A 21,719-nucleotide genomic window follows, 5' to 3' on the forward strand; every position below is an offset into this window, starting at 1 on the left:
TGAAATTTATTTGTAATAATAAAAGATTGACAATTGCCAAAACAACTCTAAGCAAGAAAAGCAATGTAGGACACATCACAATACCCAATCTCAAATTATACTACAGAGATGAAGTATTGGCCTCAAAATAGATATAAAGATCAATGGAATAGAACATAGCACACAGAGGCAAAACCCACATACATACAGCCACATGATCCTTGACAAGGGTGCCCAAAATATATGTTAAATAGGAAATAATGGTTTAAACCAATGGTGCTGAGAAAACTGGATACCCAAAGAAATACTGGCAGGGATGTGAGAAATAAGGTATACTGACACATTGTTGATGGAACTGCAAATTATTACAATGACTCTGGAAAGCAATATAGAAATTCCTGAAAAAACTGTGAGTGGAACCCATATGACCCAGCTATCCCACTCTTTTTGGCTTATTCAAAAGAACTAAAATCAGCAAGTTTAAGTGACACAGTCACTTCAATGTTTGTAGCAGGCCAATTCATAATAGATAAATTAGGGAATTAACAAATATGTCCATCAATAGTTGAACGCATCAAGAGCACAAAACTAAGTGGTAAATGGATCTTAATTTTGGAGCTCAATTTGCACACACTAAACAAGAGAAGAATTGAAATCTGAATAAATTAGAATCCTTATTGAAACCTTATGGACACTATGACTGAATTTCCACAGTACCTTTGTCTGACTTTTCTTTTGGGTAAACACTATTTGGTGGTCACAGGCGGACTCCTTTGGACCAAGGTCTGTGGAACTCTTCAGGATGTTTTGACTTCTGATAACCCTTACATAGAAGGCAAGAGCCTGGCAAATGTGATAAAACAGAGTTAACTGTTGACAACATGCTGGCAAGAAAACATAGGGTCATCAGTAATAATTCAAATAACACTTCAAACAGCTTTTTTTTTAAAGAGAGAGTGAGAGAGGAGGGAGGGAGGGAGGGAGGGAGAGAGAGAGAGAGAGAGAGAGAGAGAGAGAGAGAGAGAATTTTTAATATTTATTTTTTAGTTCTCGGCGGACAAAACATCTTTGTTGGTATGTGGTGCTGAGGATCGAACCTGGGCCGCACGCATGCCAGGCGAGCGCGCTACCGCCTGAGCCACATTCCCAGCCCCTCAAACAGCTTTAATTGACATATGACAATTGTAAATATCCGGGAGTACAATTTGAACTTTGAATTCAAATATACATTATGCAATAATAGCATACTCAGCAACTTAGATATTTGTATTTTTTTCCCAGTGACAATTCTGTGTTTTTTTTTTTTTTGACATCAAGAACATTCCTATGTTAAATGAAATAGGTCAAGCACAGAAGCACAAATGCTACATAATCTCACTCCTTGGTGGAAGTTAAAAAATTGATCTCATAGAAGGGGAGAGTAGAGTATCAGTTACCAGACTATGGGAGACAAAGTTACAAATAAATATTAGAAAAAATTCTGGTGTAGGTTTTGCTGTCTGTGACCAGAGTAAATAATAACACAATCTGTGTTTCAATAAAGTTAGAAGAAAGGGATTTGAATGTTATTAGAATTCATACTTTTGTATTCATTTTTTACCACTGGGGCAGCAAAGCACCGGAGGCAGATTTGGGCATTAGGATGATATTGCAACGTGGAGTGGTCTAAAACCCAACAGACTTTTGTGTGCACAAACACCTTTATTAAGGTGAAATCATAGAAAGGCAGAGAGAACAGTGACCAAGAGCAGAGTCTGTAGCCATGTAGCTTATGTTCAAATCCTATCTCAAAGCTGTACATACCTGTGAGAGTTAAATAAACCTCTCTGTGCCTCAATTGCTTGTTTGTAGATACAGAAGTGTTCATCTGATCCATGTAATGGTATAAGGCTGACAATGATCACATACAGGCAGCCTTAAGAAGACTGGTGCTTCATATGTGTGCTAAAGTGTCCTGTCATTAAATGTGTGAAAGAACAAGCTCAATCTTTGACAGTGTTTGAACAGAGTCTAGCAGATGTCATCCTCCAGGGCAATTGATAAAGAAAGTTTATTCTTCATCCTCTAGAGGTGGATATCTGTAAAGCTCAAGAAAAATGTTATTTTCTGTGACCCCATTATCAGCCTGGAGGGATGGGTAAAGCACAGTCTGTAACCCACAATTTTGAGTTTAGGCATTTGAAATTTTTGATGAGTGGTGGATGTGCTACAGTAATGTTATCTGTTTACCTGGGAATAATAGATACCTTAGAATTATGAACCCAGAACTCTTCTCACTCTTTCTCAAATACTCCTCCCCTAAGGCCTCCTTTGTAAGACTGATGTCCCAGAAGGGTTGACTGAGCCAAGAGTAGGGCACAAGTCATAATCTAGTCTCCTGCTTCTTTATTATAATTACTGGCCAAAAATATGATTTCATCCAAATGAAGCCTATCTAAAGGTCAAGGGTAAGGTCCACACTTGTGGCCAACCTCTCCAGGGTCTTTTCACTGGCAACTGCCTTCCTGAGGAGCAGTTGAACACCCAAATGATCAGAGCCCTGTGTGGCTGGTAAACTGTTTAGAACTCAGTACATTCTAAATCAACTGCCACTGGATAGCTATGCCCAGAGTTACATTTCCATCTGCTGTTCACTGGATAAGCTGCTAAGGTGAATTGAGGAAAACGGATATCCTGGGTTGATGCTTTGGTGGATCATTGTAGGAGGTGACTTGCCCCCATGTCTGCAGACTAATATTTTCTGAGCCATCATCTCAGCACCTGGATAAAGGTTTGTTTGAAAACCTGCTGCACATGCACCAGTCTGATCAGGCATATTCTTTCTCCTGAATTTCCCCATCCCTTCTTAGATCCTGCAGGGCCAGTGGCCAGAAATTTATCTGCCTTAGAAGGAACTACCCATAACTACAGCCTGTGAAACTGAGAGTCCTATGTGGACCTTTCTCTGAAGTCCACCTAGGCCCTCATTTCCTCCATTATCAAATGTCCACTTCACTTACTGAGGTGCTGTCCTTTGTTGCCTGCTTCCCAGTAGCTCCCAAATACCAGGGATCATTTAGTCATAGACAGCTTGGAACCAGCATCTCAAGCCTTTTATTTTTCTATAAATGTCCTCATTTAGATTTCTCTAACATTAGTTTTAGAGGTTCACATATTTATTTAGAAGAGTTTGACCTTTTATTTCCCTTTCAAGGTATATCTGTTGCCATAATTAGTATTCATATTCTCTTTTTTTCTCTCATGAAAACAAGGTGGGTGTTTTTCACTCAAAGATGGCACATGATATTGGCATTTATTCACTCAAAGATGGCACATGGTATTGGCATTAAGAAATGTCCATTTTACTAAATTTAGGAAAACACTGAAGGGAACAACCTGGATAGAATAATCAAATATATAAATCACAAAATGCTTAAAACTCAGCAGAGAAGATTAATGTAGGAGATGAAAAATATCAAGAGGAAATATGTTCAGTAAAAGTTAACTGACTCTTTGAAGAAATAGCCATCAAAATATCAATGCCAATACTTTCACCACAGAAATTTAGGTTTCCTATCACAGACTACTCTAGGTAAGAACCTGAAAACCTTACCACTTCTCTCAAATTCAACCACTCAGCACACCAACTGACAGTTGGCATGGAAGGTAAGATGTGCATCGCACATTACAATGATGACCAGTCATTTTGGAATTTTCAGCATGAGCACATGCCACATTATTGGATGCTGTTGTTCTCCTAAATGTGTATTTCACATATCCAATTGTGTTTTTCAATAGTGTATTTTTACTTCAACTAAATTCTAGACTCACATATTAATATATCCTGTTTATGAAAACAAGTTAAATAAGCAGAAATGTTCTACCACCTCCAAGTATTTTCATTGATCATAAAAACCTGGGTAAAAGGGAAGCATAGGTACCATTTTGAGAATCAGAAGAGATTCCATTCCTGGTTTGAAACACCAATCCTATCCAATTCCCACTATTTGTGGATCTTCAGACATTTCTAGAGAGAAAAATTTAAAATTAGTCTTTTTAATTTTCTTTTCATTTGAGAAAGTCTTTTGTCTATTAAATATTATTTTTCAACTTATTACAAGTTCTCATTTCTCAGAAGCCTTAGGCATATGCATAAAATATAAATGGAATAATTAAATGTAATAGTTAAAATCCTCAGTAAGGAAAACAATGTCAGGTTATTGTTTGCAATAACAAATGGCAAATGTTTTCTCTGATATAAGGTGACTGACTCAGTGCAGGAGGGAGAGGGAGCAATGTAGAAAGTCACTTTGCATTCAGTTCCAGGGCTGTAGAAAGGATGTTTCTCATGTTCATAAATCAGATAATGGCCAGAGTTACTCTAGGTCATGGTGAAATGATACAAAATGATACTCTTCCTATTTTTGATATAAAAGAGAACTAGAGCCCAATATGTGGGCTACTCTATAGATGAACCCAAGGATGATGCAGTTCTCCTCTCATTGCCCACCCCCCAAAAAAGGCCTGTGCACACAGTTCCTTCTTTCCACCCAGGACCCAGAGACACTAACTGGGGAAATTCATATTCCATTTGCACCTAATATTGTGGTGCTCCTCTGACATCAATGGTTCTCAGACCTGAAAAAAAGTAGGGTCATTTGGTGATCTTTCACAAAAAAATATGGATGATTATTTCACAACTGCCACAGGAGATTCTTAATGTATGCATAGTACCTGGGAATCTTTGTTAGAATGCAGATTGTGAATTGGGAGATTTCAGAATTGCTATTACTTCTAGTTTGGGGACATCATGTAGAATAACAAATTTTATAGCAACAGAATCTGAAATTCTCTCTGGTTGAGATGCCCAGAAATCTAATGTTAAAGCCCCAGCTAATTCCAATGTACAGTTTATGTTGGTACCAACTTCACTGCATGACCTTATCCCAGGTTGGAGAGTTTGATATGAAGATCAATGGGATTGATTATTCCTGTGGATGTCAGCTGAGTTGAACACTGTGGCCCTTTTGTTTGGGTACAAAGAAAACCCTGCATAAAATGCTATCATACCCTATAACTTTGGAGGGAAGTGACACATGAGTGAAGAGATTATGACAGGTCTGAACAACAAACTGTCCTAAGATGGTTGATTCCCATGATGGCCTCAACATGCTTCCTTCATTATGACATCTTCCCTGACACACAAGATTTCTTCTCATCCACAATGAAAGGAAAAGACTTCTGACTCCTACATGGAGTGTGGAGCACAGATTAACTTGTCGTGTCCATGTTTGAAACTCTCTTCCTTCTTGTCAATATAGATTCCTCTTATTTAACCTAGTAAATTGCAATCAGGCACTGATCAATCACCTGATAGCTTATTTTGGGATATTTGTGAAAATGAATACAGGTGGTAGAATCATTAAGATTTGGTTCCAGTGGAAGGTGATTGGGTCATTGGGGATACCACCATTGAAAGATTAATGTAGTCTTCTCATTACTGGGCTATATCCCTCAAGAATGATTTGTTATAAAAATAGAAAATCATCCCACTGAATCCTTCTGGCTTCCTCTCATCATGTGATCTCTCATTATTGCATGGGCACTACAATGATGTACTCCATCATGTTGTGGTGTAGCCAGGATGGACTACTGCCGCAGTCTGGCTGGGCACAATTCAGGAGCCACTTGTCAAAAGAAACTAACTTTATTTTTAGAACTACAAACGCCAAACAAAACAGCTCCTCAGGGAAAACCCCTCAGAGCCCAACTGCCACCACCGGCTTCCCCCAAGCCTCTCACCCCCACACAAACCTCACCACCTCCCACAATCCTCCTGTTCTTGAGGCCGATTGGCTGGGTTGCGTGGGCGGAGCCAAAGAAGTCCCCCAATGAGCAGCTCCGTGGAGGAGCCAATCAGCTAGATGTTGCTGGGGCCGCTGTGAGCCAATCATCAGCTGGCAGTCTGAAGGGCAGGGAAACAGCCCAATGAACATCACCGCAGAGGAGCCAATCAGCTAGATGTTGCTGGGGCTGCTGTGAGCCAATCATCAGCCGGCAGTCTGAAGGGCAGGGAAACAGCCCAATGAACATCACGGCAGAGGAGCCAATCAGCTAGATGTTGCTGGGGCCGCTGTGAGCCAATCATCAGCTGGCAGCTGGTTGCTGGCAGCTGGAAGTTTGCTGGGGCCCCTTTGGCTGTGGCTCTCAACAGACTACATCTAGATTTCATCACAGCCAAGCAGATGTCAATACCATGGTCTTGAATTTTCAGAACTCTCTATAAATTATAAATTATCTAGCCTCAGGTATTTTGTTGCTGTAATAAAAACAGACTAAACCAACAGACTACACAAGATCACTCTCTCTGTCCTCTGAATTCTCAAACTATCTGACTTCTGTGGAGTCAGAACCCTCTCCCCAAAACTGTGGGGTTATTTTAGAGAATTTCCATTTAAGACAAAATTACTAACATTCTAATTAATTAAAACTGATTGTATATCTGAAGTATGTATAATCAGCATGAAATCTGAAACACACAGAATATATTTTCTTTGTGGGGGGCGTGTAGTGGGGATTGAATTCAGGGCACTCAATGGCTCAGCCATATCCCCAGGCCCATTTTCTATTTAGAGACAGGCTCTTGTTGAGTTGCTTAGCACTTCGCTATTGCAGAGGCTGGCTTTGAACTCATGATCCTCTTGCCTCAGAGTCCCGAGCCACTGGGATTACAGGCAAGTGCCTCCACGCCAGGCCACCCATAATATCTTAAAGAGTATTAGAGAAATACTCTAATAAGAAGAAACATACCCCAAAGCAATGCACAGAAAAATGGAAATAGTTTGCTCATTGGGGAGGCTGAAAGGGAATGCCAAAAGCCAGGGTATTCATCAGCAGATGGATTCTTTGACCCTAGAACTGACCTTGGCACCCCCTGAGTGTTGGTGAACACACTGGTATGCCGGGAGGTGGTATCCTATATGCTCATAGGGAAAAGCATGAAAGTTCTGTGACTGGGACCTTCATCTTCCATTGCAGATTTCACCCTATGGATATCCTCAATAATCATCTTTGGAAGCAAAGTATTCTTCTGAACTCTGTTGTAGGTTTCTAGTAAATTACAGAACCTGAGAAATATTCTCAAATTTATAGTCTATATGTCAGTAGTGCAGGTGAAACTGGAACCCCTAAATGTGGCTGGTATCTGAAGTTAAGGGCAGCCTTACGGAAGGAAGATTTTGTATTGACATTGTAGGGTCCAAAGCAAGCACTGGGTGTTGAGTGTCAGAATTGTATTATGGCTGACCCAGTTGTTATACGCATAATCCAACAAACCCAGTAAGTCTGACTCCTGTTATTTTGTAATATAAGGAGAATATTAATCTAGAAGAAACATGCTCACAGGGAAATGTAATCACACTTTCCAAAACACATTTTCTCATCAGTTAGATTGTCTGCAGCAAGTGACTGATCCAGCATATGTTTTCTTGCTCTTGAGGCCACATGCAATTACAGATAGAGAAACATGTTGAGGATTCGATAGTGGTTATCCCCTGTTTGGACAGGTCTTCTATTCTCTGGTTGACAATTTCAATCATGATGAGAAACAGTAGTTAGTCAACAGAATCAGACAGCAAGAGGACAGAGAATCTCTCATGCCCAAAGACATGACCTTTCCTGGAAGAATGGGCCTGTCACATATATATTCTGAAGAATTTATCTCTCACATCTTTTTGGTTGGAAGCTGCTGTAAATGGAGGATGGAGGGTGTACCTTGAAGAGAGAGATCTTTGCATATGCCAGGGTGTCCTCTATGGTGGTTACAAGTCACCACCATATGACAGATTATATAGCCATTATGAGAATGAACAGATGAGTCCATCTCTCTGTCCTTCCCTTCGGGTCTTCTTTCCATCCACATACCCTGGTCCAGAAACCACGAGGAGAGCCTGTTCCTGCCAGTACCAAATCTACTCTGGTCCACCCTCTGGGGAGCCTGGCTAGATGGAAGGCTAGGTGGCCATGTTCTATGAGTTGGAGACAGAGAATTGGTAAGGTATCATTGAGGCCTAGAGTCATCATCATATATAATAACCAGCACAGGGGAATGATCTGGCTTCTGCTGGCACAGTGCAAGCATATTCATTGGCAAGGTCATCTGCAGAGCAGCTGGTTATGGAAGCAATGACCCAGAGGTTGACAGCACAGCTAGGCTCCCCTAAGACTCCTTTTCCCCATAGAACTTTTGATTCTGTGAGTCTTTGGAGATTATGAACATTACTCCTTTCCTTGAGCTCTTCATTGGGGGCTTCTGGGGAACCATCTTACAAGCTCTGGAGGTAACAGATTTTGAGAGGAAGAGATGGAGGTCCAACTTTTCCTCTAGCTTCTTCTCTGGTCAGAAAATAAATAAGCCTTGATCTCCAAGACCCATTTGCCTTTCAGTGATTTCATGATCATTGTCCCATCCATCCTGCATTGAGGTGTGTCCAAGCAGGGCCTAGGTAAGCAGGGCTGTGGAACTTCCAAGGGCCTGGCCATGGACTGAGCTCTCCTGAGACCATTAATTATGCCTGAGTCATTAGAAAGTAAACCATTGATCTTAACCTCCTCTTCCATTTCTCCAGTCATCCAGGTACACTAATGTCCCATCACTGTCACTTCTTTATAATATGACAGTGTGTCATTAGAACTTTGTGAAATCAGTTAACATATGAAACTTTTTTTTGATAAATATTCAGGTGCTTCTGTGGATTCACCACATCTTCTAATCTCATTTTATGACTGGTGATTGCTCCCTTCTTAAACAGCCTCCTTCCCACAGTAGACAGGCAGCTGCCGCTGGAATGTATATTTATTGCTTCAGTGTTTTAAATAATTTAATTAATGTTGCAGAAACAAACTGCCTGAGGAAAAGACTTTAGTCTACCTGATCTCTGAATTTCCTCAGTGTTAGGTTGTATAGAGCTAAGCTGTAGAGTGTGGTTTGGTCAGGGTTCCCTCTATCCAGGAGGATAATGTTACTGAAATATCTAGAGTCCAATGGTCAGAGAATTGACCTGAAGCAGATAACAGTCCATGTCATTGTATAAAGATTCCTAAATGAGGCTGTTTATTCAGAGACAAGGTTATATGTGCCTACTCTGCCCTCAGAAGCTGCATCTAATTATAGGAGCTGTAGCTATGAGGACAAATATTTCCAGAGGTGGGAGAGGTAGAGAGGAGGCACAAATGTGACCAAGAGAAAGGAATTAGCAGTGGCACCATTGTTGAATGGTGAGCATGTGCCTTGAGAGGGTCAGGAGGCCCAGACAGCCATCATGTTTGAAGGACACGGTCCTCAGCTCCTTGCTCTGTCATTCTGAGCTCCCTTCTGGAACACCTGGAATTTTGGTTTCTCCTGTGACCCACCATCCTTCGGGAGCTGCCTAGGTTGACACCTTGGATCAAATTCCTCCAGTACATTTCCTAGGTAGGCTTCTCATGAATCCTAGTTCCTACTCATGCCTTCAGCCCTAAGACCTTGACACTGTGAGCCTGACCCTCATTGCAGCCCATGCATAGAATGGGTCATCCTGATTTCCATTCTAAAGGCTCTTCCTGGACACCTGTTGATCCAGGGCCTGGCCTCCCTCTTGGGATCCCCCAGGGCAGACCCAGTCTGCTTTCTGACTGTTCCTTGCTACAGTTTTGCCACCTTCTGCTGGTAGAGGAGCCTCACAAATTGAGCATCCCTCTTACAGGTGAACCCGAAACTCCTACCACCTGTAATTCTGTGTACAGAGAGTCGACACTCCAGAACACCTGCCCCCACCTATTCCTGACTAGAACAATAGAGCAAGGCGGCATCAGATGTACACAAGCATGTGATGTAGATGGTGTTCTTTTTACCTAGTCCAGGGAAAGATTCCCATTATGGTGTTTGTTTTCTTTAGAGAAAGAGGAGAAAGATATATCTACAACTATTCTGCAAAAACAAAAGATCAGAGAAACATGAATGCCAGGTCTGGCACTACCCTCCTTAGCAATGTGAACAGTAGCTGGGTTGGGGAAGAACAGGGTGTTTCTGCACTAAAGTATGGCTCTTAACTCATGATCATGATCATGGTCATCATAATCATCATTCAAATAACATTTTTATTTCATTCCACATCTCTGTTTATGGTCCTACATCTCTACATTAGCTTTGGGTGCCTTTTTGATAAACCCAAACTCCCTGCTCCTTCAGACCTAGGGACGCCTGTTCCCACAATGGAGAAAGCATGCTCCTGGCTGAGTGCTTTCCTTTGAATTCCCACAGAGACATCCCATTCAGCTGAGCCACAGTGTCTCCTCACATTGGAATATAAACTGATGGCCACAGCTGTGGCCAAGAACAGGAGCCAGCACAGAGATGGACGTTGGGTCAGGTACCACCATGGCCAGAGGTGCAGAATGAGCTGCAAAGCCTGGAATATAGACAGGAAAATGATAATCCTGGATTACCTGATGTAATCCAGCAGTCTGTCCAAATTCTGCTGGATCTTCAACCACCTCCAGTGGCAGATGGAGGAAGAAATTAGCAGAGTACAGAAAGACATGTATGATGACACATTAAACGGCAGTACAGAGAAAAGGAACACAGAATTGCCTGATGCTGTGGGACCTATTGTTTTGTTACAAGAGAAACCTTTTTTTTGTGTCTGTAAAAAGAATACCTAGACTTTAATTTTGTTGGAGGGATCTTTGGATCCAGAGGATCTACAGTTAAACAGTTTGAAGCAGAAAATGGATATAAAATAATGCCCTGAGGCAAAGGCTCAATGAGAGATAAAGAGGAGGAGGAGCAAAATAGAGCAAACCTAATTGGGAGCATGTAAATGATGATTTGCATGTGCTGATCACTGTGGAAGATGCTCAGGGCAAAACAGAAATAAAAATGAGGAGGGCAGTTGAAGAAGTGAAGAAACGACTGGTACCTATAGCAGAATCAGCAGACAGCCTGAAGAAGATGCAGCTGATGGAGCTCCTGATTCTGAATTACACCTGCAGAGAAGCCAACATTAAATCAGAGCCCTTGCCTTTACTCTTGTGGCAACAGCCCAGTATGCTCCAAGGATCATAACTGGTCCTGGGCTTGTCCTCCCACCAACAGCCCTGAGTACTCCTACCAGCTGGCCCTACCACAATATCTTTGATCAGACAAATACATACTTCTATCTTTCCAAATGGAACTTCTCACCAAACTGCTGCAATAGTCCCTTGAGAGCCTGAGGCTAGGTAAATCAATACACCATACAAAAATCCTTACACATTGGCACCACCTACTTCAATCCTTGTTCCCTATTGAACCCAGTGGTTTATTAGGTACAGTGGTTACTAAACTTTGAAGGAAAAATATATGGGTCCATCATTACCAAAGGATTATGACTTCAGGGCAAGCTGCCATTGGCAACTAACCTATGAACATCCGATCTCTGAGCTCTTCACCCAGTCATGACCTGACCATGCCTGCCGGCTGATCAATTAACTTGTAATCACTTTTGCTTGTCTGTGATCAGTGCAGCAAGCTGAGGGATTGTCCATTTGTCCATCTAACTGAACAAATGATAATGAAATTGTTGTCCTCCTACTCAGCTTTTTCTCCCCATGTTAATAAAAGTGGTTCTTGAAACTCCACTGAATAGTAGTAACATATTAAGGCCCAAATTATCCTACAGCACTGATCATCTTTCAATGTCTCACCCCAGCTGAATGGTAAGAAGGCCTCCTTAAGACGGGAGACAGATGGCCCTTAACTACTCAGTGACAGAAGCAGTGACTGAGCTATTTCTAGGAATCTTTTCTTCCCATAGCGAAATCAAGCTTTCTCTTAATGAATTGTGTGATGTAGCATCATGAATGAACCTTCTTTGGTCAGGCCAGTCATTGGTGAAGTGATTCAAAAGTATTCAAAATTTGATATTTTGTTCAGTCACTACAGTGCCCTCCAAGGGCAGAAGATGCAACTTTTTTCTTAATTGCCTGCTACATTTGAAGTATTAGAAGATTGTGCCATGAGAGAAAAACTTGAGAAGTTTTGAAAAGTAATGCAAAAAACAAAACTGCAACACTATCCATCTTTTTTTAAAAGATGGATATTTGAGTTAAAATTATAGAATCTTTATTTTATACCTCCCTAATAAAATTTTGAGAACAAGGTACATCCATTATGCATCAAATTACTGGGAAAACTGCTCAAGTATTTTTAAAACCTCCCTGTATAGAAAAAAAATCATTAAGAATATAAAATCCATACTTGCCTATTTACTGTATACATGTAATGAAATTGTAGATATAAGTGTAGTGCATTGAAGCAAATAAAAACTAGATACTTTTACTATACAAGAGTACTGATGCAGATACATATGTATGTGTGTGTGTGTGTGTGTGTTTATATATATATACACACACAAGTGTATTTTAAACTTTCAAGTGTTATAAAACAAAAAAAATAAATAAACCTATTTCATTAAATGATTCTTTCTGGTAGTTGTCAAGGAACAAAGGACAAGTATTTTTTTTTTATCTTTGTCTTTCTCTTTTATATTTTAACATGTTGGAATAGGTCTAAAGAAAGGAAGTGCCTTTATTTCCGTTATGGTAATTTAGTCAGTGTATGGTGAGATCAGTTCTTCCCTCAGAATAAAAGCTAATGTGTGTTACTCAGTCAACCAGTATGTGAAACAACAAATGGGGGAAAAATGAGTTGAGGCTTTGAATTACATGATGTGTGCCACATGATTTTGATGCAAATTTGTCAAATTTGATACTGTGAAAAAAATTGATAACTGTAACTGTTCTAATATTTGACTAGTAAGTTTAAAAACAACACGTCATTATGGACTACTTTTGGTTGATACAAGGGTCAATGTCAACCCCCCTCTCCCCCGCAAATTATGTGTGATCAAAACCCCAGTTTACAGACAAAATTAGAGCTTTATTCTATTTTGAGAGGGCAGATGCATTGGAATTTTTTTTTTTAATTTGGAGATAATAGTATACCTAGCAAAGTTTTTCACAAATATGATTTTTTAAAAAAATTTCCATTCTGGAAAAGAGTGGTCATCAGGAAACTCAATTGGCACCATCATGGTGACCTCTCCATCAGCTTGTCTCACTTGGAACCCTTTTCATTTTATGACATGCACAAAATTTTTTTCTACCAAGGAAAAGTGCCACTGAGGAAAATGCTCACTACAATCATTTGACAACTGTTGTTGTCATATGTTAATGTCATCTTGAATCAAGCTCAGTGGTAATACATGTGTAGTTGTAATTCCACCACAAAAGAAATTGTATAAGTCATCTATAATGAACACTGTCATAGTTTCATGCCTGAATTTGAGTTAAAAGAAAGAAAACAACATTTATGTCTTAGACAAAGCAGGATCACATTACCTCCTCAATAGATTGTGATTTTTCTTCTCCCCAGTCAATTGGCACCACCTCCATGATTACCCGATTTCCTAGATTGCAATCTAGGAAAATATAGTGTAGCTGTCAGTATGTTCTGTTAGCTGCAGGGTGGGCTGAACACCCGACCCTCACCAATCTGGTTCCTTATTGCTTGTTTGCCCCAAGGCTAAACACTCAACCCCACTCAAGGTTGAACGCTCAATCCCCACCCATCTGGTGCAATGAAAATGCTCATCAAGCCCCTGAAAGGTCTGCCTGAATAGGCAGAAGATGACACCCTTAGCAACTACTGTGTGATCCAATCACTGTATGACAATAAGGCAGCTTGCAGACCCAGAGACCCTGTTAGATTTAAGCAGCACAGCGAAAGGGATATAAGATCTTCTCCTACAAGAACCTTCTCTTTTGCTTTCACTCTCTCTTTCTCTCGCTTTGCTCTCCCCTCTTTCTTTTCTCTTCTCTTCTCTTCTCTCTCTCTCTCTCTCTCTCTCTCTCTCTCTCTCTCTCTCTCCTTGCTCTCTGCCCCCCTCTTTCTTCTCTCTTTCCGCATTCTCTCTCTTGCTTTAGCTCTCTCTCTCTTTCTCTTTTCTCCTCTTTCTCCTGTCAATCAGACACCGCCGCAATAAAGATCTCTTGGTCACTTCAAGTGTCATGGTCCCTTTCCTTTCACATTTGTTTACTGAAGAATTACTCAAGGGGCTTTCTTGCTGTGGACATGTGTCTATGGTGGATGGAAATGTCTGTTTAACACACACAGGCTCATTTGCTGCTGGAACATGATTGTTAGTGTAAACCAGGAAAAAATAAAATACAAAACAGAAAAAAAATGGAAGTAACTACAATGAGAAATGAAGTATTACACATTTATAGTAGAAGATTTCAGCATTCCTTTAAAGCACTTTACAGATCTACCAGGAAGAAAAGAAAAAGTATACTGTTGAATCATCATCTCTGTTATAGGTCAAATTACTTCCACCCAAATACTTGTTTAAGTCCTAACACCAGTACCTCAAAAGTTTACCAGGTTTGAAAAGAGATTCATTGTGTTCTTAGCAATTAAAGGTATCCTCTTGGCGCAAGGTGGACCCATTCTCCAAATAGGGCATCTGTTCTCATAAGAAGATGGGGCACATTCATGAAGGACTAATACCTTGTGATGATGGAAGCAGAGAGTAAATTGCTGCAATTGAAAACCAAGCAGAACAAGGATGGCCACTAAACCAGTAGAAGTTAAGAATGGGCAGGAAAAAATTCTTCCCTAAAGTTTTCAGAAGTAGCATGGTCCTGCTAACAGGTCAATGTGGGAATAGAGCTCTAGGACAGTTGTATTACTTCAACCCAAGAAAGCTGGTACTTAGATATGGCAACCCTAGGAATTTACCAAAACCATTATCAATCACATAGATCTAATTGGCATTTGTACAAATACTTCATACAACAAGGAAAGAATAAAAATTTTTTCAAGGTCACATGAGGTTTTCATCAAGATAGAAAATATTTTGGCCCTAAAACATATCTTGAGATCATGAAAAGAACAGAAATCATACAAATTTTGCTGTCAGGAGAAGAGAAGTTGGCAGATTGGAGAAAGAGTGCTCCCCTGGAAGTTCTTTGGTGCCAGGCTTACAAGGCAAGAAGATTGCTTCCTGATGAGGTGGGAAACTAGAGGAACTCACTAAAAACTTAATAGTGAATGGAAAAAAATAATTCACAGAGCACAGAAAGTCAGAAACTCAAGTAAAAGAATGATACATTACAAGACGGAAGCAACATTAAAGGTAGATAAGGATTTTATTTCTTGTAGCTCTGGGACCTGTAATGCAAACAGCAGGAATACTGTTTCACTCTGAAGTGGGTGAAAGAGGCATATCACTAAAACCCAATACTGGACAGTCAGAGTCTTAGAGAAACAGAAACGTGGGTGCATTAAACAAAGAAAAAAATGAGAGCAACAGCGGCAGCAACAGCAGCTGCAGCAATAGTGGTGCTGCTAGGTCACAGAGGGAGAAAAAATGCACAGAAACAAAATAGATAGATTTATTGTGAAAATTACGAGATCAGAGAGGCAGTCTTTCCTTGGCCGAAGAAGAGGCTTCATTTCACTGTACACTCTTGCAAGAATGGAGCTCTGGAACTCCTGCTGTCCCCAGAGAGCAAGGCAGGAAACACCTTGACACAGTCAAGCTGATGCAATCACTGCAGCAGCCTGAAGCTGGGAGATATAAGTAGGTATGCATGCATGGTCCTGAAAGGTCCTGCCACAAGACCTAGGCTTTGCCTGGCTGAGCTAGAGCAAAAGGCAAGGAGAGCATTTTCCCCAGGGGAACTCAAGTCAGAGATGTGGACGAAAGCCCTGGTCCCTTCCCCCTTGAGTGCCTCCCAGGACCAGCTGAAAGGGGTTGAGAATTTGAAGGAGCTGGTGTGAATACATGCTCAGACAATAATCCCAGGAAGCTTGGAAAGGTCACTCCACAGGCAGCAGAGCGGGTGAAGAATTTGCTCCCTCACCCCACAAGTGGAATCTGGAGGAGACTCCTGAAATACAGTTTCCCAGCAGAGATTTGCAAATTCTGGACCCTAAGAGTGCACTGATATAATCTCTTCAGAGCAATCACCACAAAGTGGGGCCTGATTGGACCTGAGCTCCACGTATGAAACTCCACCTATAGGAACTCCTCAGAGTCTTCTGCCATGAGCCTCCCTAGGACTTCATCAAACAGACAAAAGTCAGGGAGACTGTACCTCCCAGCCCATCCTATCTCATACTCTGCTGAGAAATGAAGCTGAGAATTTCTGAACTCCAACTGGCAATTTGATGATCAACACAAAAAGAAGGTTTTAAGAATGCATGGCCCTTATTCCTGAGCTCAATACTTAACTCAAGATGAAAAAAAAAAATCAGCTGGGCAAAGATAGGGAACACATATTCTCATTGACTATTTTGGCCACCTCAGTGGAAATAATTTCTTAATTTTTCATTAAGAATATCTTTTTTTCTTCTTTAGTTATTGTGTGTGGGATTTTTTGTCTTTTTGTGTGTGTGTTTATGTATGTACTGTATGATTCATGTACATATATAGTTATTTGTTTACATTTTCTCATTTGTTTCATTTTTTTAAAATGTAGTTATTTTCCATTGCCCTATCTCTAAAGGGTTAGGATTTTTATTAGTATATTTTGTTTTATATCATTTTTATATTTTTTTCTTTTTCTTGTTTCTCTTTTCTCCTGCTAACAGAATAACTTTTTTGATAAGTTTTAATAGTAGATCAAGTTCTCTCTCCTGCATTCTATTTTCTCTTTACATAAGGAAATATAGTTTGAATAAATACACAAATTATATAATCCTATTTATTCAAACTATGTGTAATTCCTTCCCCATTTGTGTCCTTCTGATTATTAATACAGTGGATGACATAGTAAAAATGGGATACTGAATGTCAAAATTAATGTATTAAGAATAAAAGTACACAGGATCAGTGCAATAAAGAGATGGTTGTTCTAAAAGATAAATAAGATTGATAATCCCTTAAACAAACTAAGCAAAGAATGAGAGGGAAGACATAAATCAACACAATTAGAGATGAAAAGTGATATATCACTACAGAAACTTCTGAAATCTAGAGGATAGGTAGAAACTATTTCGAAAATTTATATACCAATAAAACAGAAAATCTAGAAGACATTGACAAATTTTGAGACACAAGACCTGCATATATTGAACCTGGAAGATAGAGACAACCTTGACAGAACAATATCTATAAAGTCATGAAATTGAATCAGCAATGAAAAGCCTTATAACAAAGAAAAGCCCAGGCACAGATGGATTCCCAGCTGAGCTCTACCAGTCCTTTACAAAAAAACTAACAACAGTCTTTCTCAAATTATTCTATGAAATTGAATGTGAAAGAACACTCCTAATTAAATTCTATGAAGCCAGTATAACCATGAGATCAAAACTCTAAAAGATGCATCTAGGAATAAAAGCCTCACACTAATATACCCATTGAACATAGATGCAAAAATCTTGAATGAAACATTAGTAAACTGCATTCAAAACCATTATTAAGAAGACCATACACTACACTCAATTGAGCTTTATCCCAGGAATGCAAATTTGGTTCAATCTGCAAATTTATAAAAGCAATTAACTACTTGTTATGGTTCACATATGAGAGTACCTCAAAAAATCTTGTGTAAGACAATGAAAGAAGGGTGTGATATGATTGGGTTCTGAGAGCCCTAACCCTGTTGGTGAATTAATCCCCAGAAAGGGATTAACTGAGTGGTAATTAAAGGCAGGTAAGGTATGGCTTAAGGAGGTAGGTCATTGTGGGCATGGATTATAATTATATATTTTGTCCCTGGAGAGTGGAGTCTCTCTGCTTTCTGAACATATTCTGAGCCAGTATCATCCATCACACTATTCCACCATGATGTTCTACCTCACCTCAAGTCTGAAGAAATGGCACATGCTGTCAAGGGACTGAGATCCAAAAAACCATGAGCGCCTTAATAAACATTTCTTTCTCTATTTTTTTTTAAATTGGGGCCTTTGTTCCAAGCAGTGAAAAAAAAGCTAACATACCACATAGTTTGATTAAGAACAAAATTTATAAAATAATCTCAAAAGATGCAGAAAAGGTCTTGATAAAATAGAGAAACCATTCATTTAAAAAATCATGGAGAAACTTGGGATAAAAGGAACTTAACCTCAACATTATAAAAGTCATATATAAAAAATGCAAAGCCAATGTCACACTGAACAAAGATAAAAATAAAAAGGTTTTCCTCAAATATCAGGAACAAGACAAGAATATCCACTTTTACCATTTCTATTAAATATAGTTTTCTAAAGTCAAGTCACAGCAATCAAGTAAGAGTAGGAAATTAAAGGGATACAATTAAAAAAAGAAATCAAATTATCCCTGTAACCTGGTGTCATGATTCTATATTTAGAAGACCCAAAAATTTTCACTGGAAGAATTCTAGACCTGATAAAATTAGCAACGTAGATAAAAGATCCACACTCATAAATTAATACGATTACTAGCCTCCCACAGTGATTCAGCTGATATAGAATTCAGGAAAACCATCCCTTTTACAAGAATGTGACAAAGTCCCTGGGAGTTAATATACCCAAGAGGGTAAAAGATCTCTACAATGGGAACTATAGAATGCTGAAAAAGAAATGGAAGAAGACCTCAGAAGATACTAAGATCTCCAATATTCTTGGAAAGGCAGAATTAATATTGTCAAAATGGTCATATTACCAACAGCAATATCCAGATTCAATGCATTCATCCCCTTCAGACTACTATTGATGTTCCTTAAAGTATTCAAAAACCAGTCCTGAAATTCATTTGGGATAATAATAATAATAGTTTGCCAAAGAAATTCTGAGCAAGAAAAAGCGATGTAGGAGCCATCACAATTTTATTTCAGAGAAGAGTTGCCAAAACAGTATGGGGCACAGTGGCACATGCTTGTAATCCCAGCAGCTCTGAAGGTTGAGGCAGGACTATTGCAAGTTCAAAGCCAGCCTTAGCAAATTAACAAGGCCCTAAGCAACTTTGTAAGACTCTGTCTCTAAATAAAATATTAAAAAGGGTTGGGGATATGACTCAGTGGTTAAGTGCACCTGGGTTCAATCCCTGGTTAAAAAAAAAAAGAAGGGTTCTGTGGATGTCATGGGTGGATGCCCTTGCAATGGAGCATTTCTAAAGATTCCAGGCCCAAGTCTCACAGTGAGCACTGCTTCCCACAGGACAAATGATACCAGAACTACATCACTAGTTCATGCAGAATTACCAATTCTGAACCCTTATTGTATTGCAGCCTCTTTGCTAAATGTTACAAACAAGACATTTCAGACAGACTGTAGCTCTCCTGTAAAGTGTCCAGGTCCAGAGAAACTTTGTGACACCCTTTTGGGATATTTAGTGCTTTCACATTATACATAGGAATCAAGAGTGATGCTTTCCCCTGCTACAGTATCAGTATTTGCAATGTCTTCGGATCACTTGATACTCTGGCACCAGAGTCTAAACCTGTTTACATCACCATCACCATCTTCATCCTCTTCCTCATTACCACCTCTGTTACTCCATCACCCACATTTGCAGTGCATGGTGGAGGATTTCCCCACTAGCCCTGTGCCCTTTCTTTCAAACATTGTACTTTCTTCTATTCTCTGTGGGGGAAGTGTTACTACCACCACACAGAAAACCAGCTATTTGCCAATCCATTTCCCACCTTTCCCCAGAGGAAGACAGGAGTATATATGCTCTCACTCAGTGAATTCCAGGCTTAGCCACTTTTTAATCAATGAGGCCCTTTTTGTTATTGTATCATGTAATTTGGAAAAAAAATAAAGATCCACAGAAGTCTTCCCATTTCACAGTGGATGTAGTTGAGGCCCAGGGAGACTAATGGTTATAGAAACTTCCCATGAGATTCATTCTTTCCCCCTGGCCTGGAAGAGCTTGAGAAAATCTGTGGGACCAAGGTATCCCCTGGCATCCAAACCAGCCATAGGGGCCCATGAACCTGACTCAGGGATGGAGATTTGAACCTATGAGCAAACCCAACACTTTTCCTCCTCAGGCTCACACAAGCCAGAGAGCACAGTGTGGCAAATTCAGCCCAAATTTATCTTTCAGCTGGTTCCTGCCCACCACAGATAAAGCTCTTCTGAGCTCAGAATTAAGGCCAAGTTAGTTACACTGGAGCCTTGAGCTGGGGTGTATGTTGGGGCCTTGGGTCAGCACCTGTGCAATGAGCCAGTAGGCTGAGGAAAAGCGCTGTCCAGGTCATGCTGTCCTGAGGCTGCTTCTTAAGTTCCAGGCTGAGCTGTGTTCCCAAAGGGGCCTCTTATTCCCTTGTTGGGGACAGCTGCCTGTTATGCAAATCATCCCATGTCAAGGCTGTTACTGGAGGAAGTTGTGTGATGTTTAGAGCAGGGATTAACCCCAGGGACACAAAGAAGGGAGGGGCAGCCCTGAAGAAATACCCTCATCTCACAGAAGACTCCCTTACTTGCTGGCTCCAATTACTGGACCATGTCTCCATCCAGGCTGTTTTTCAGCCTTGAACCTGGGCTGGCCTGGTTATATAGAGATGAATCTGTCTTTGTAAACTGAACCAACTGTATGGTTAAAAATTGGAGGTTTTGCCAGCTATGGGATCCTGTCCCAGATACAGCTCCTAGGCTGTGCGGGTCAATCAAATTCCTCCTAGAGTGTACCTGGTATCTTAAAGGTCCAATGAAGTACAATATCACTCTATCCCTTGTGTGAATGCCTCATGCAGATTTTGAGTGTTCTGCCTCACTTCTCTAGCATGTTCTGGGCAGGTTTGACAACCGTGGTGCAATACTGGCAGGTACAGAGCATCAGCATGAATGATGGCTTGAGGAATCCTGGACCTCTGCCATGTCCCAACAGGGACATTCTACAATGATCAGATCTGGGAGACATAGACACCAAAGAATATGTATGTCAGTGTAAATGACAATACTATAGAAAAAATCCAGTATGTGAAATCTCCCTGACAGGATGAGATCTGGTATTTGGGAAATGTGTGACAGGTCTAGAGTTTAGCTCCACTACATGAGCTGGGTGTCGTAACAAAGAGTCAGGAAAGCAGTAAGAATTTTTTCTGCTAACAAATATGGAAATTCAATAAGAGCTAGATATGAGAGAAATGGAGATCAAAAAATTTGTACTTGTTTGAAACAGGATGTGTAGCAAAATGACACTTTTTCCTCTGAATCTCAGGGTGTGGGCCCAGCACATACTTAGGAGGCTTTGTCAGGTGGTTCTCCAGTGCCGCCTGGTGGCCTCTCCACATTGGGTGCTTCCTGTTTAGGGCATCCTTGTTCAAGGTGCAGATTCAGAACTAGCCTCTCAGGTTGAGGATTCCTTGATGTTTGGCCCGGGGAGGAATTTCATCTTCATTTTACAAATGTGAAGTATCAGGAACAGGAAGGAGCAGCTCAGATTTAACAGGAAAATATGAACAGATGCATTAGGAAGAGGAGGGTCAGGACCCTTCTGAATTATCTCTTCATATTTCTTTCTTTCTTTCTTTCTTTCTTTCTTTCTTTCTTTCTTTCTTTCTTTCTGAGAGAGAGAATATATATATATATATATATATATATATATATATATATATTTAGTTTTCGGTGGACACAACATCTTTATTTTATTTTTATGTGGTGCTGAGGATCAAACTCAGCACCCCATGCATGCCAGGCAAGTGTGCTACTGCTTGAGCCACATCCCCAGCCCAATTTCTTCATATTTCTTTAGGGTGGTGTGTGG

General features: G+C 40.2%; 1 protein-coding gene and 1 pseudogene across 3 annotated transcripts in view; one reads left to right on the plus strand and one right to left on the minus strand.

Annotated features, from left to right (window-relative positions):
- Window positions 1–20,229, minus strand: part of LOC308643674 (immunoglobulin lambda-1 light chain-like) — a 375,374-nt gene extending 355,145 nt beyond the window's left edge. For both annotated transcript variants that reach the window (XM_081283732.1, XM_081283731.1), the window contains exon 1: window positions 20,166–20,229. In XM_081283732.1, the coding sequence (XP_081139858.1) occupies window positions 20,166–20,211 (46 nt within the window). In that variant the 5' untranslated portion in view covers window positions 20,212–20,229. The remainder of the gene's footprint in view (window positions 1–20,165) is intronic.
- Window positions 10,312–11,327, plus strand: LOC308645234 (KH domain-containing RNA-binding protein QKI-like; annotated as a pseudogene). The gene is made up of 2 exons: window positions 10,312–10,367; window positions 10,458–11,327. The product of its transcript is annotated as a KH domain-containing RNA-binding protein QKI-like (transcript).
- Window positions 20,230–21,719: the final 1,490 nt, after the last annotated feature.

The sequence above is a fragment of the Spermophilus citellus genome (assembly GCF_964194105.1).
Source record: "Spermophilus citellus genome assembly, chromosome: 3".
Classification (NCBI taxonomy): Eukaryota; Metazoa; Chordata; class Mammalia; order Rodentia; family Sciuridae; genus Spermophilus; species Spermophilus citellus.